Here is a 12,154-nt window from a genome sequence, read left to right as displayed (position 1 = left end):
CAAAGATTGCAATTAAAAAATTATATAATAAATATTAAATTATAAATTAAAATCATACATTGGTAACACTTTATTTTGATGGTCCCTTTTGAACATTCTGTTGACTTTAAATAACTTTGCAACTACATGTCAACTCTCATTAGAGTATTAGTGGACTGTCTACACTTCCCCTGATTTTTGAAAAATCCCCTTGTTACTTGAAGCATTCTTACATTTTTAATCACTGATGTTCAGGTGTTTGTAGAAACTGTCTCCATTTTCTCACTGGTTTCTATTGTGCTACTCCAGTGGTGATTACCAGAAAATATTGGGTTTATAAGTGTTAATTCTCTGTAATGTTTAATACAGACATACTAAACGCTATGTAGTTAAACAACAATTTCTTCCTACGAGTCAGTATCAATATTCATCAGCCAATTGTCAAATACATTTCTAATAGAGCATAATCAACTTTAAAACATGAGATGAATCAGATTACTGCAGGTGGATGAGGCGTCTTTATCATGAGAAACTTTCCTAAACCTAAATATGACTTATCTACAGGAACATTCAGATTTTAAAAGCTAAAGAATTCTGTTTAAACACTCTCAGTTCCCTCCTCCTGTCCCTGGGTACTATGCCCTGTTGAATTTGGCCCCTCTCGGTCGCTTTCCTATCTAGTCTAGCCAGACACACACTGTTTACCTTACCCAGAATCTGTGCTCCTGGGATGCCTTTTCTGTATAGCAGTTATATTGTAAAAATAATTCTTATTTGTTACAGGAGGTTGGACAGCTGCATGTGACAATGCTAAGAATTGATCACAGCTGTCCAATGTGTATTAACACAGAAATATTGCTACTAAAAATGATGTGGGAAAACATCGTTATATTTCCAGACCATTTATTGTAAAAAAAGATCAATCAACATAAAGCTCTAGTATAATGTTTCATCCTTCCAAGAGAAATATCACATTTTTGAATTCTTATTTGTAACTCTCTGAAACCTGTTACAACAAAACAAACCTATTATAATTATAAACAAACAAAATATTTATCATATATAATGTACATAAAACAGACAAGACAAAACAGCATGCGTTTTAAATTAAACTAAATCAGCTGCTTTCTGTTCATCTGCAGTGTGTAACTCTTTCATTCAATGTCACTCTTGCCTTTAAGCTAACAGAAGGTGGCATCTCACCAGAACCAGCTTTTCCCATGATGCATCCCTTACTTTAAATAAAGAGCAAATGTTCACAAGACAGGTCAGTATGAATTGCTCTAGACATGGAATGATTCATAGTCAGCACTATGGGACCAGCACAAGCTTGTGAACTAGACTGAACTATATCGGGCTGATTCACTATAGTCTGTCAGGATAGAGACACGGTGAGAGTACCATGACCTCCTCCTCCATCGCTCTCATAGTCTCAGCGTTGACATTAGAGGCTCCACGGCTGCAAGAAATGAACCTTCAAACTCCTGGTCTGAGAAGCGGGTGACGGACAGACGGGCCCGGTGTCGGATCTCTAACCGAGCTGCAGGAGTCATAGAAAGGATTCGTTCCATGGCGTCTGCATAGGTGTCTTCATCATCTGCCAGGAAGCCGGTTGGACCGCCATCATAGGGAACTACAATGTCCAACTTCGGACCACCGGATTTGTGAGCCAGAATGATTGTTCCTGCAGCCATACACTCCACTACACCTGCAGAGAAGATGAGTGTTCTCAGTGTAACAGTCATGTAAATGAATTACTGCAGAGAAACTATGCTTCTCGCTTTTAACATTAGTTAATGCATTATCTCACATTAACTAACACTGAAACGTATATTAACCGTGTTAATGTTAGTTAATAAAAATGTTCATGTAACTAATGTTGACAGATACAACTTTTTACCTTAAAAATGTCTTAGTGAATGTTGAGATTAACATTAACTAAGATTATGAAATGCAGTAAAACTTTTGTTCATTATTAGTTCATGTTAACTAATAATGCTAACAAAAGAAACCTTGAAAAGCGTTACAAAAATAATTTCATAATAAATATATGTACATTTAATAGACTTATACATTTTACTTACACTTATACAAACATTGATTATTTAGTTACTTGTACCACAAAGTACATCTATCTATTGTTTTGAGAAAGAACTTGCTGAGAGCATGATATTTGTTATCTTACCAATACCGAAATGTTCATTCCACATTGTGTGCAACCCAATCGTGGCATCTGTTAAATCTTTCTTCAGTTCCTCAAATGGGATATTAAGTTTAAACTCCACCCTATCTGCTATGCCCAGCTCCTGACAAAATCCCCTCAGCATCAGTACTCGGTCTTTATCTTCCTGGTTACGACATCCACCAATCAACACCAGCTTCACGATCTCTCGACCCGCAGGCTCCGCCCCCTTCCTGTCCAGAAGTTTTCTAAAAGCCCTGATCTGCAGCTGATGGTCTTTTTCAGGCCGGAACTGACCCACCGAGACCACACAGTGACACTTCTTGGCTTCTTTCTCTTCATTCTCTTCTCCAATAGGGATGTCCAGGAAGGCCTGAACGTCACATGGTGGGTAGACCACATTCGTGCGGTTAGGAGCGCGCCACAGAGCCAGAATGTGACCTAATGTCCAGGTGGAATTTACCATGACCACTTCACTACAGGAGCCGGCTAGACCGTACAGCAGTGCGAAGACACAGTAGTAAATCACTTTGATGGCACTCAGTACAGGGTTACTGGAGATGTAGTCTGCATTATTGAACCTAGAATGCACAAATGTAATTACAAATTTATATAAGCCAATAATATACACTATCATTCACAACTTTGTTTTTGGAAAAAAAAGTCTCTTCTACCCACCATAGCTGCATTTATTTGATCAAAAATACAGTAAAACAGTAATATTGTGAAATATTATATACCAAACAATTTACATGACTGTTCAAGTCGTTCATAATTTACTGGATAAGGATTAAGGATAATGATTTTCATTTTTTGTACCACAATTTCAAACCCGATAAAATATTTTAGAGCTTTAGCATAATTATAAAAAAATGTATATAATTATTTTAAAAATGGGCATGGAATTTTAAGATTTTATTTGCATAGCTTTTCCAGGTCTAGAATCACACTTTGAAAATTAGGCTTCCTTTTAATACTTATTTTAAATGATACAATTTTATATCAAGGCCCTGTTGTAAGTTGGTTCAGAACTACTGCACTAATTCATAACACAAAAAAATAAGTTCATTAAGAATGCAAATAGGGTCAGTTTTGAACTAGCATAAGGTCATAATGGAGTTCTTTTAACCCCAACATCAGCCAAAAACTAATGTTTTGAATCATTAAAAATTAAACTGTGGAATCACTTAAATTCAGTAACATTAATGACTAACCTTGGGTTTCTTTCTCGAACCACAGACAGCATATCAGTGCTGATGGTTGGGTAGTGCACATAGCTTCCCACGTGACATCCACCCAGATAACGGAACACAGGTAAAGTGAAGGCATAGCCCATTGAGTCAATGTAGATGTCTGGAACAAACTCAGTCAATGCCTCCCACCCCAGGAAGATGGAGCCCACGCTCTGCCCCAGAAGGGTGAAGTGTGGGTAGAGTTTTGCCTCCACCAGGAGACGATGTCTCAAGAAGACAAACTTAACAGCTCGGGGGAGTCTGATGTTGAAGCGCCGCCGTGCTCCATCTAAAATCTCTTCTGCTGTCACGCCCTGATCACCTGTGTAGACCACGAAGGAAACATCTGGGTACCTATGTGAATATACGGGAATAAAAAAGGTATGAATCCTCCTGAAATCATGAGTAGTCTTTCATTATGTAATAAGCTGCTGCTAAAGCCCAGCCATGTTGATCCATGCATTTCAAGACAGCTTCACTCAAATGCCAGAACTTTATATAAGGGTCAGCGATGTACCATGCTCACTTTGCTGTCCTAAGCAAATATAAGACTATAGCTTTTAAATATGCCTAGTGATTCAACTATATAGTCTTATCCTACATTTTCATGAGCGATTATATTTTAAAGACAATATTCAAAAATGTCATGCTCGATAACAGTTCACACCTAAAGTAAAACGGAATAAATAAATCCATCCATCGGGCACACACTGAGAAATGAGGGACGGGGGGACAAAAAAACAATCACAGTGATCTAGAAATAATTTCATAAATTAATGATATATATTTAATTTAATTGTAATACTTGAAAGACTTTTATCGCTACACTATTATCCTTTCAATGTCATCCAGGATAACAGACATTCTAGGGCAGGTTTCATCCTGATTCATTATGATGACGAATGACAGAAAGTTTAAACATTAAGGAGGATCCTTAAAGGGATAGTTCACCCAAAAATGAAAATTCTGTCAGTAATTACTCACCCTCATGTTGTTCCAACCCCGTAAGACTTTCATTCATCTTCGGAACACAAATTAAGATATTTTTTATGGAATCTGAGAGCTCGATCAATCCTTGGACTCCTTAACGATGGCTTTACTAACTTTTCTGGACCGGCAGAATGAAATTGCCTAGAATCCTAAGAATGAGTGAGACAGCTCTCAGATTTCATCAAAAATACCTTAATTTGTGTTTCGAAGATGAACGAAAGTCTTAGGGGGTTGGAACAACATGAGGGTGAGTAATTACTGACAGAAGTTTCATTTTTGGGTGAACTAACCCTTTAAGCTCTGTTCAGAATTTTTGATTCTTTTTTTTTGGAACCAAATACACTGTGGTGCAAGTTTCCACGTCATGTATAGGACATCATTAAATAATGTTTTATATTTCACTTGGAATACGATATTAAGTTGAATTTAAGTGCACAAACGTCATGTTTTTTGAAAGTGGAGGTACAGTTTTCCATGGACAACCAACTAATGGGCCGGTTTAAAAGATTAATATTATGTTGAGAACACTGCAGTCATACATGATCATTTTAAGACTTCACAAGAAATCTTCTGAATAATTACCATCCTTAGCTTTTGATCTGGTAGAAGTTTTTATCATCATATGGAATCATTATAAATATGTAGCCTAATTCTGTATGACATTTCAATGACTAAATTCAAACAACCATACAATAAAATATGTAACTAAAAAATAGAATACAAGCTTAAAAAATATAACAGTTTCAATATAGTTAACAATTATTGAAATTATACCTAGTGCTTTTTTTGTGTGTGCTTTCACTCCTTATTTGTCACTGACCCATAAATGCCTGGTCAAATAAATGGCCCACTCTAAAAGAGCTGATATAGCTGACCTGTTTTGAAGAGCACGTAAAGCACACCACAGCACCCTCTCTCCTCCTCCTCCCGCATTGCAGTATGGGTGGAAGAAGGCCACGGCAGGCCGGCCATCCTGAGCTCTCCTGGTCTTCCTCTTCATCTGCAGCCAGGCTCTCACCCCCATGATGAAGAGGAAGAGGATGGCTGTCAGGACAAGACTCAGATAGAAGCATGGTAACAGCAGTGTCCACAATAACCTGTGGAAGGCAAAAGTCACATACAATAATCCATCTTTCCCAGTAATAGCAGTTGGCATACAAAAGGTTTCCTAATAAAAAGTTAGTGCATAGACATGATCACAAAACTAATTCTAACAAATTATGTTATAGATTTCCTATACATCCTCTAACATAATTTGTACTGATTAATAAGCCACTTGTAGAAGGCTGAACAGTTTGGGATTTTTATTATCATTATCATCATCATATAAATGTGGGTGATCACACTTGGGTTTAAAGTGACTTTATGACATGAAATCATTCAACATCATCAGAAATACTGTGAATGTCTTAAGTATTGCAGTTATACGAAACTACAGATTAGCATCCACCACTGTGTTTTAATGTTTCAAAAATACATATAAATGTATCCATCCATTCATTCAGAAACAGAAAATAAACCGTCAAAAAAGATTTTGATATACATTCGTACTGTAACAGCAGCTCGCTGGATTTCACTTATTCGACACAATCTATAAAAATTAATAAATACTTTAAAATTATTACCTGATTAAATCGCACAGACAGAGAGACAGGTGATCGTGCGCTGACATCTTTACCAAAATGACAACACATCACTCGTCAGAACCCGGAAATGCTTACCACTGGTCGGCTGTTGGTTGTTTTTCACTTTTTCTAGTGTTTAATTGTGTTTGTCAAACTGCTTTTCTGCCACCTACTGCACTGGAGCCTACAGTACATCATCCGTTTCGTTTCTGCGTCCTGTTCTGTTGTCAAAATCTGCCACCTAGTGTTAAGATTTATGGTTGACTTCTACCCTACATGTTCTGCTCATCGCAGGCAAGAAATGTTCAAATTTACTAGATTGAATGATGACACCATTTGTTTTCATATCATAATAAAAAAAAATAAAAAAAATGCAGTTCTTATAAACATTTTACAAACATTTGAAATAGGCTGCACCAAGCCAATTCAAAGTACATTTTAACCAGCAAACAAACAGTTCTAGATCAATACTGACCTCTTACCGTGTCTACATTATTGCACAAACTATTTGGAGACAGAACAAAAAAAGAAATGAGGCCCCTTATACCACTGGCTTGCTTGATATGTTTTAACATCTTTCTTGAGAAATGTATCTGCAAATCGGAACAGTAAGTCAATTCTTTTTCTTCTTCTTTTTTTTCTTTTTTTTAAATAATGCAGTATATAGTTATATTAGGCTATTATTAATTGAGTTGTTGGCTGTAGCAACACCCAGTACCAAAAACCTCTGTGATATGTCAACATTTAGTAAGCTAAGAGGTTTTCATAGTGTTTTATAATTGTTTATTGTTATTCATGTGAAATCTCCCTGTAAACAATGAAGCTTCTTACTGGAGAAAATGAAATAAAAAAAAGCATCTCACCTATGTTCCAATGCAATTTATTTTATTCAACATTTAACAAATATTTCCTTGAATGTGCGTTCATCTATTAAATGTGGATATGCAAACATTGTAGCTCTGATGGATTACTGTTAAAATACAAGTAGGCTATGAATAACTTTGTTATGATGTTATGGCAGCCAAATGTTTTAAATGAACAGAAATTACATCCTTTGCTGAAGTGGTTATTGTGAATAATTATGTATCCATATTTTTCTATAAAGTAGGCTACTTGCATGTGATTAGATGTTTCTTTCTTAACACTATTGCCCCTTCATCTGCATATCCTACATAACAATTAAAATGATTGCTGCTGTTTCCCTATTCATGCACAGTGACCAGGTTTTGTCCATCACTGTATCCACACAGGAACATGTGGACACAGTGCGGAACATGACAAGTCACAATGAGGTGAGAGGTGATTTATTGCCATCTGTTTACTGGCATTCTGTCAGAGGCCGATTGTGAATATCGGTAACACTTTACAATATACGTTTTTTATTAGTTAACATGAACTAAGAATGAACAATACTTCTACAGCATTTATTAATCTTAGTTAATATGGATTTCAACATTTACTAATACATTTCTAAAATGAAAAGTTGTATTTCTTAAAATTAGTTAATGCACTGTGAGGTAACATGAACAAACAATGAACAACTGTTTTTATAAACTAACATTAACAAAGATGAATAAATACAGGAACAAATGTATTGCTCATTGTTAGTTCATGTTAGTTAATATTGTTAACTAATGAACCTTATTGTAAAGTGTTACCTGAATATCAAATTTGAGATGCAATATCTATACTGTAGTTACACAAGAAGTTAAGTAAGAATCATTTTACAAATATTGCCGGTTAATTGATTTGATTTATTGAACTGGCCCTCAGTATGCTCCTGTGAGTTTCAGCTGACATGTAAACTTATGTTCTGTGCTTGTTCAGACAGTATTGTGGCAACCTGCTTCGCCCAGTTACATTACAACAAATACTGAGGTTCACCTTTACATTCAGTCAACAAGTGTGGAGTTTATCACTGAACTTCTACGCAAACATGGCATTACTTACAGGTATGCAAATCTGTTCAGTTTGTTGGATTGTGGACTATATATATAATGAACCTTTAAGGGAGCTTTTTTGTTCATTTATTATGAATATTTAAATGAGTGTTCGCATTTATACATTTATACTTATGGCTATTATGTTCAGGATTTATCTGATGTCTGCATGTTAAAAAGCAACTGATTGATTTTTAAGACTCAGATCTGGTTTTTGATATTTGTGCAGAGTTCTTTTGGAAAACACACCAGCACTGGTTGAGATGCAGACCAGAAACGATACATCAGATCCCCGGAGTGGAGGCGTGTTCTACGAGAGATATCATTCCTTAGAAGATGTAAATTGACAAATATTTGAAAATGTACCTCAACCTTTGCATTCATTTAACTGAAAATGACAATTTGACCAACTTTTTTCTCTCAGATCTATTACTGGATAAATAAGACCAACCAAGATCATTCAGACATGGTGAAAGTCATTCTTATTGGGTCATCTTCTGAGAAGCGGCCACTCTATGTTATAAAGGTACACTCATTGTATTAAGGATTGATTTATAGAGATCTGAGTGTTCTTTGAATATATATTTTTCAGACACATTACAAACACATCCACAATTTAAATGATGACTATAGTCTGGTTGTCTGTCTTCACGCTGCAGCTGTCAGGCAGGAGAGATGAGGTGAAGAGGGCCATGTGGTTGGACTGTGGGATTCATGCACGGGAGTGGATTGCTCCAGCCTTTTGCATGTGGTTTGTCAAATATGTTAGTATAAAGTGTTCAATCTCCTTTCAGCATTATAGCTTAAGCCTTAACCTAAGCTGTCTGTGTCATGCTTTTCTTCACCCTCAGAGTCACTGTGATTTTGCTAAGTAAGAAATGTTCCTGGATCATTGCATCTTTTGTTAATCCTGCAACAACAATCCTGTCCAAAAACAAAAAATAGTTCTAACCCTATCCTTACCCCTAAATCTAAACCTATAAGGTATCCCTAAAATCTGAGGGGAAATGATAGTTGAATAACATTGATGTAGAAGCACCTAACCCTTGTTGTAAGCCTAAACTTGACATTAACTGAAAACCTATCCCTCAGATCTGATGGGTTGATTGGAATGTTGTATGTATCAACAAGGATGTTGATCCAGGAACATGTTTTGGTGTTCTTGGTGAAATCACGCTAACCCCCTATCCCCACCCCTAAACCTAATTTATCCCTAAAATCAGAGGGGAATGATTGGTGAATAACACTGATGTAAAAGCCCCTAACCCTGGTTGTAAGCCTAAACTTGACATAAACGGAACTTGTCCCTCAAATCTGATTGGTTGATTGGAATGTTGTTCCAGGATCAGCAAAGATGTTGATCCAGGAACATACTTGGTGAAATCACGTTCACCCTTCTTCACCAACCTCTTTAAGCCATATTTAACCAATTTCTACTTTCCATTTGCACATGATTTGGATAAAACTATATATATATTAAGCCCTTAAATGACATCTTGAAGAGTCCCACGTCAGTTTGAGCTTTGCATGTTTAAACTGTATATATTTTTTTGCCAGTCTTGAAGGCAGATTTCACGATCTTGGCTAATGCACTAATCAAGGCCAGATTAGCGTAGGTCACTTAAAGGTAACATTAGCGTATTTTGGAAATGTGCTTTGGGTCGTTGTCCAGTTAGAAATCATTTCTGTTCACATTTCAACTGGTTTGCATGTATTTGGCTCAATCCACACTGATCATTATGCCAGTATGCTTCCCAATTCTTCCTGCTAAAATTAAACTCCAGAAAAAAACTTGGTTTCTCTCCGTAGATATTGCTGGTGCCTTGAGTTTGTGCCATTTCAGCAACAGAACCAATGCAGCAACTCTCATAGTTTCCCCTCTTGTCCTGCCGCTCCATTCTTTATAATGGATTACCTTGCTGGACTATGTGGTTCTGTGCCTTTATTTGACCTTGACATACAGCAGATTGAGAAATGCATCTTTACAAGCTTTCACGACCAGTAATTGTTCAATTGGAGCAAATTAGAGCAATTATGGGAAATCTAATGGAAAGTTTTTTTTTGTTTTTTTTTTTTGCCAGGCAATAGAATTTTACAACCAGAACACTGAAATCACAGAGATGCTGAACAACATGGACATTTACGTCTTGACAGTCATGAACCCAGATGGATACAAGTACACATGGACAACAGTAATATGTTAAAAATTATTATTATTGCAGTGCATTTAATATGCTGTTGAAATTATAATAATACATAGTTTTAGTATATTATGAATTACTTATTTGAAAAAATCCTTATGACATTAATCTTATCTTGAGCAACTTCTCATTTACCAACAAGGATCGTATGTGGAGGAAAAACCGCTCTGTTAACAAAGACAGCGACTGTGCTGGAGCTGATTTGAACAGAAATTTTGATGCAAACTGGTGCAGTGAGTTCCAAATACTAAACCTCCATTAAAAACCACTGTTATAATTTTACTTTTTTCTCAAAAAATATATTTCTGTTTTGAACTGATATTACTCCTGGTTTAATACTTCCACTCTGTTCTAAAGCAAAGGGTGCCTCCAGTAATCCATGTGATCCTACATATTGCGGTCAGTTCCCAGAGTCTGAACCAGAGACTCAGGCCGTGGCGCAGTTCCTGCGCTCACATAAGGACACAGTCAAACTGTACCTCTCCATTCACTCCTACTCTCAGATGCTTCTGTTTCCTTACTCCTGTTCCTATGATGAGGCTCCAAACCACAATGAGTTGGTGTGTGATGAAGTTGATGCATGAGCGTTTGTGTTTGTGGTGGGCCATTCTAGTAAATAATACAAGTAAAAAGAAATGGTTTTTTTTTTAAACTTCTCTAACTTCTTTCTGACAGTTTGAACTTGTTAAGGAAGCTTCAACAAAAATACGCAGATACTACAGGAGTATCTATAAGTATGGTCCGGGTGCAAAAACCATTTGTAAGCTTTCTGCTGTTTATTAGAATACAAATATTTTATTGATAACTGTATTTGAACTTTTGCCTGTTTCTTTGTTATGTTAATACTTTTGTTTTTCTTTCACAAGATTTAGCCCCAGGAGGCTCTGATGACTGGGCGTATAATCTTGGGATAAAATATTCCTTCACCTTTGAGCTTCAGGATCGTGGTCGATATGGGTTTCTTCTTCCTCCCAGCTTTATCCCTCAGGCCTGTAATGAGGCTCTACTGGCATCAAAGATCATAGCCTTACATGTGATCAAGAAAACTCAATAAAGGTCTTCCATCAACAACCTGAGCACACAGTACAGATTCAGATTCTTAACTTTTAGTCTTAACTAAACAAAATGTGTACTTAAAATGTGCTAATATTTTATCAACTCATAACTTGTTTGAGAGTGAGGTTATTGTTTTAATGTGTTCTAATTTACCTAATTAATTTAGGTACAGCTGTTTTTAGGTACAGTTAATTTTACCTACAGCTGTTTTTACCACAATAAAACATTGTTCACACGGTATTGGTCTCTAATTTGCTTCTTAATACTTTCAGTTTCAGAATAATGAGAGAGAGAGAGAGAGAGAGAGAGAGTCAGATTTTTATGCAAAAAAACAACAACAACAATCTGTAAATGGCCACATTATTATGGAAAAATCACCTTGAGTGCGTGGAGTGGAGTGGAGTGGTCCGGTGTGTTTATACTTTGCAATTTTCTAGGTGTTTCTCAAAAGTCAAGTCACCTTTATTTATATAGTGCTTTACACAATACAGATTGTTTCAAAGCAGCTTTACAGTGATAAACAGAAAAATAAAGATCAGTGATGCAAACATGATTATATTCAGCTGTAAAGCAGCTCTAAAAAGACAACAGGGTCATTTTTCAGCTGATGTCAGTTGATTCAATTGAGTTCAACTTTTGTTCTCCTGTCAGTGCATGTTACTGAATATTAAGTGTCCCCAACTAAGCAAACCAGAGGCGACAGTGGCAAGGAACCCAGACATCAGGTGACAGAATGGAGAGAAAGAAAAAAAACAGATTTATGATTCCAGATTCCTTACGATAGAAGGGATTTACCAAATCTCCAAAGCTCCACAGGCATGGTCTCTTTCGAGTGGGTGCTCCCATGTGGGGAGGCGACAGGCACAGGTGCTTCTTCTTGGGGACGAGGCAAGCCTAGGTGCATTTTAAGGGGACAAGGAGGGCACTGGTGCTTCCTCTGGGGACGATG

At 36.6% G+C, this 12,154-nt stretch overlaps 2 protein-coding genes across 2 annotated transcripts; one reads left to right on the top strand and one right to left on the bottom strand.

The window, feature by feature from the left end:
* Positions 1-865: 865 nt before the first annotated feature.
* Positions 866-6,117, bottom strand: alg11 (ALG11 alpha-1,2-mannosyltransferase). The gene is made up of 5 exons (XM_084103875.1): positions 6,009-6,117; positions 5,259-5,480; positions 3,376-3,747; positions 2,165-2,742; positions 866-1,687 (listed from the first exon to the last, which is right to left on the bottom strand). The coding sequence occupies exons 1-5, from the start codon at positions 6,053-6,055 to the stop codon at positions 1,404-1,406; spliced, it is 1,503 nt and encodes a 500-aa protein (XP_083960001.1). The 5' UTR covers positions 6,056-6,117; the 3' UTR covers positions 866-1,403.
* Positions 6,118-6,446: 329 nt separating this feature from the next.
* Positions 6,447-11,443, top strand: cpb2 (carboxypeptidase B2 (plasma)). The gene is made up of 11 exons (XM_084092107.1): positions 6,447-6,616; positions 7,225-7,300; positions 7,836-7,960; positions 8,178-8,286; positions 8,373-8,474; positions 8,608-8,712; positions 10,030-10,140; positions 10,292-10,382; positions 10,507-10,709; positions 10,825-10,909; positions 11,016-11,443. Exons 1-11 carry the CDS (start codon positions 6,540-6,542, stop codon positions 11,201-11,203), a joined length of 1,272 nt encoding a protein of 423 aa, XP_083948233.1. The 5' UTR covers positions 6,447-6,539; the 3' UTR covers positions 11,204-11,443.
* The last annotated feature ends 711 nt before the right edge of the window (positions 11,444-12,154 follow it).

Source organism: Abramis brama (genome assembly GCF_963993115.1).
Source record: "Abramis brama genome assembly, chromosome: 2".
NCBI lineage: Eukaryota > Metazoa > Chordata > Actinopteri > Cypriniformes > Leuciscidae > Abramis > Abramis brama.
Note: the sequence above shows the minus strand (reverse complement) of the source record. Positions and strands in the feature narration are given on the sequence as shown.

Excerpts from the sequence above, each read along its gene's own strand:
- alg11 (XM_084103875.1), bottom strand. The coding sequence starts at position 6,055 with ATGTCAGCGCACGATCACCTGTCTCTCTGTCTGTGCGATTTAATCAG. Across the intron at positions 2,743-3,375 it reads GTTCGAGAAAGAAACCCAAG|GTTCAATAATGCAGACTACA; the intron begins GTTAGTCATTAA and ends TGTGCATTCTAG. Across the intron at positions 1,688-2,164 it reads GAATGAACATTTCGGTATTG|GTGTAGTGGAGTGTATGGCT; the intron begins GTAAGATAACAA and ends TCTTCTCTGCAG.
- cpb2 (XM_084092107.1), top strand. The coding sequence starts at position 6,540 with ATGAGGCCCCTTATACCACTGGCTTGCTTGATATGTTTTAACATCTTT. Across the intron at positions 7,301-7,835 it reads ACATGACAAGTCACAATGAG|ACAGTATTGTGGCAACCTGC; the intron begins GTGAGAGGTGAT and ends GTGCTTGTTCAG. Across the intron at positions 7,961-8,177 it reads AAACATGGCATTACTTACAG|AGTTCTTTTGGAAAACACAC; the intron begins GTATGCAAATCT and ends ATATTTGTGCAG.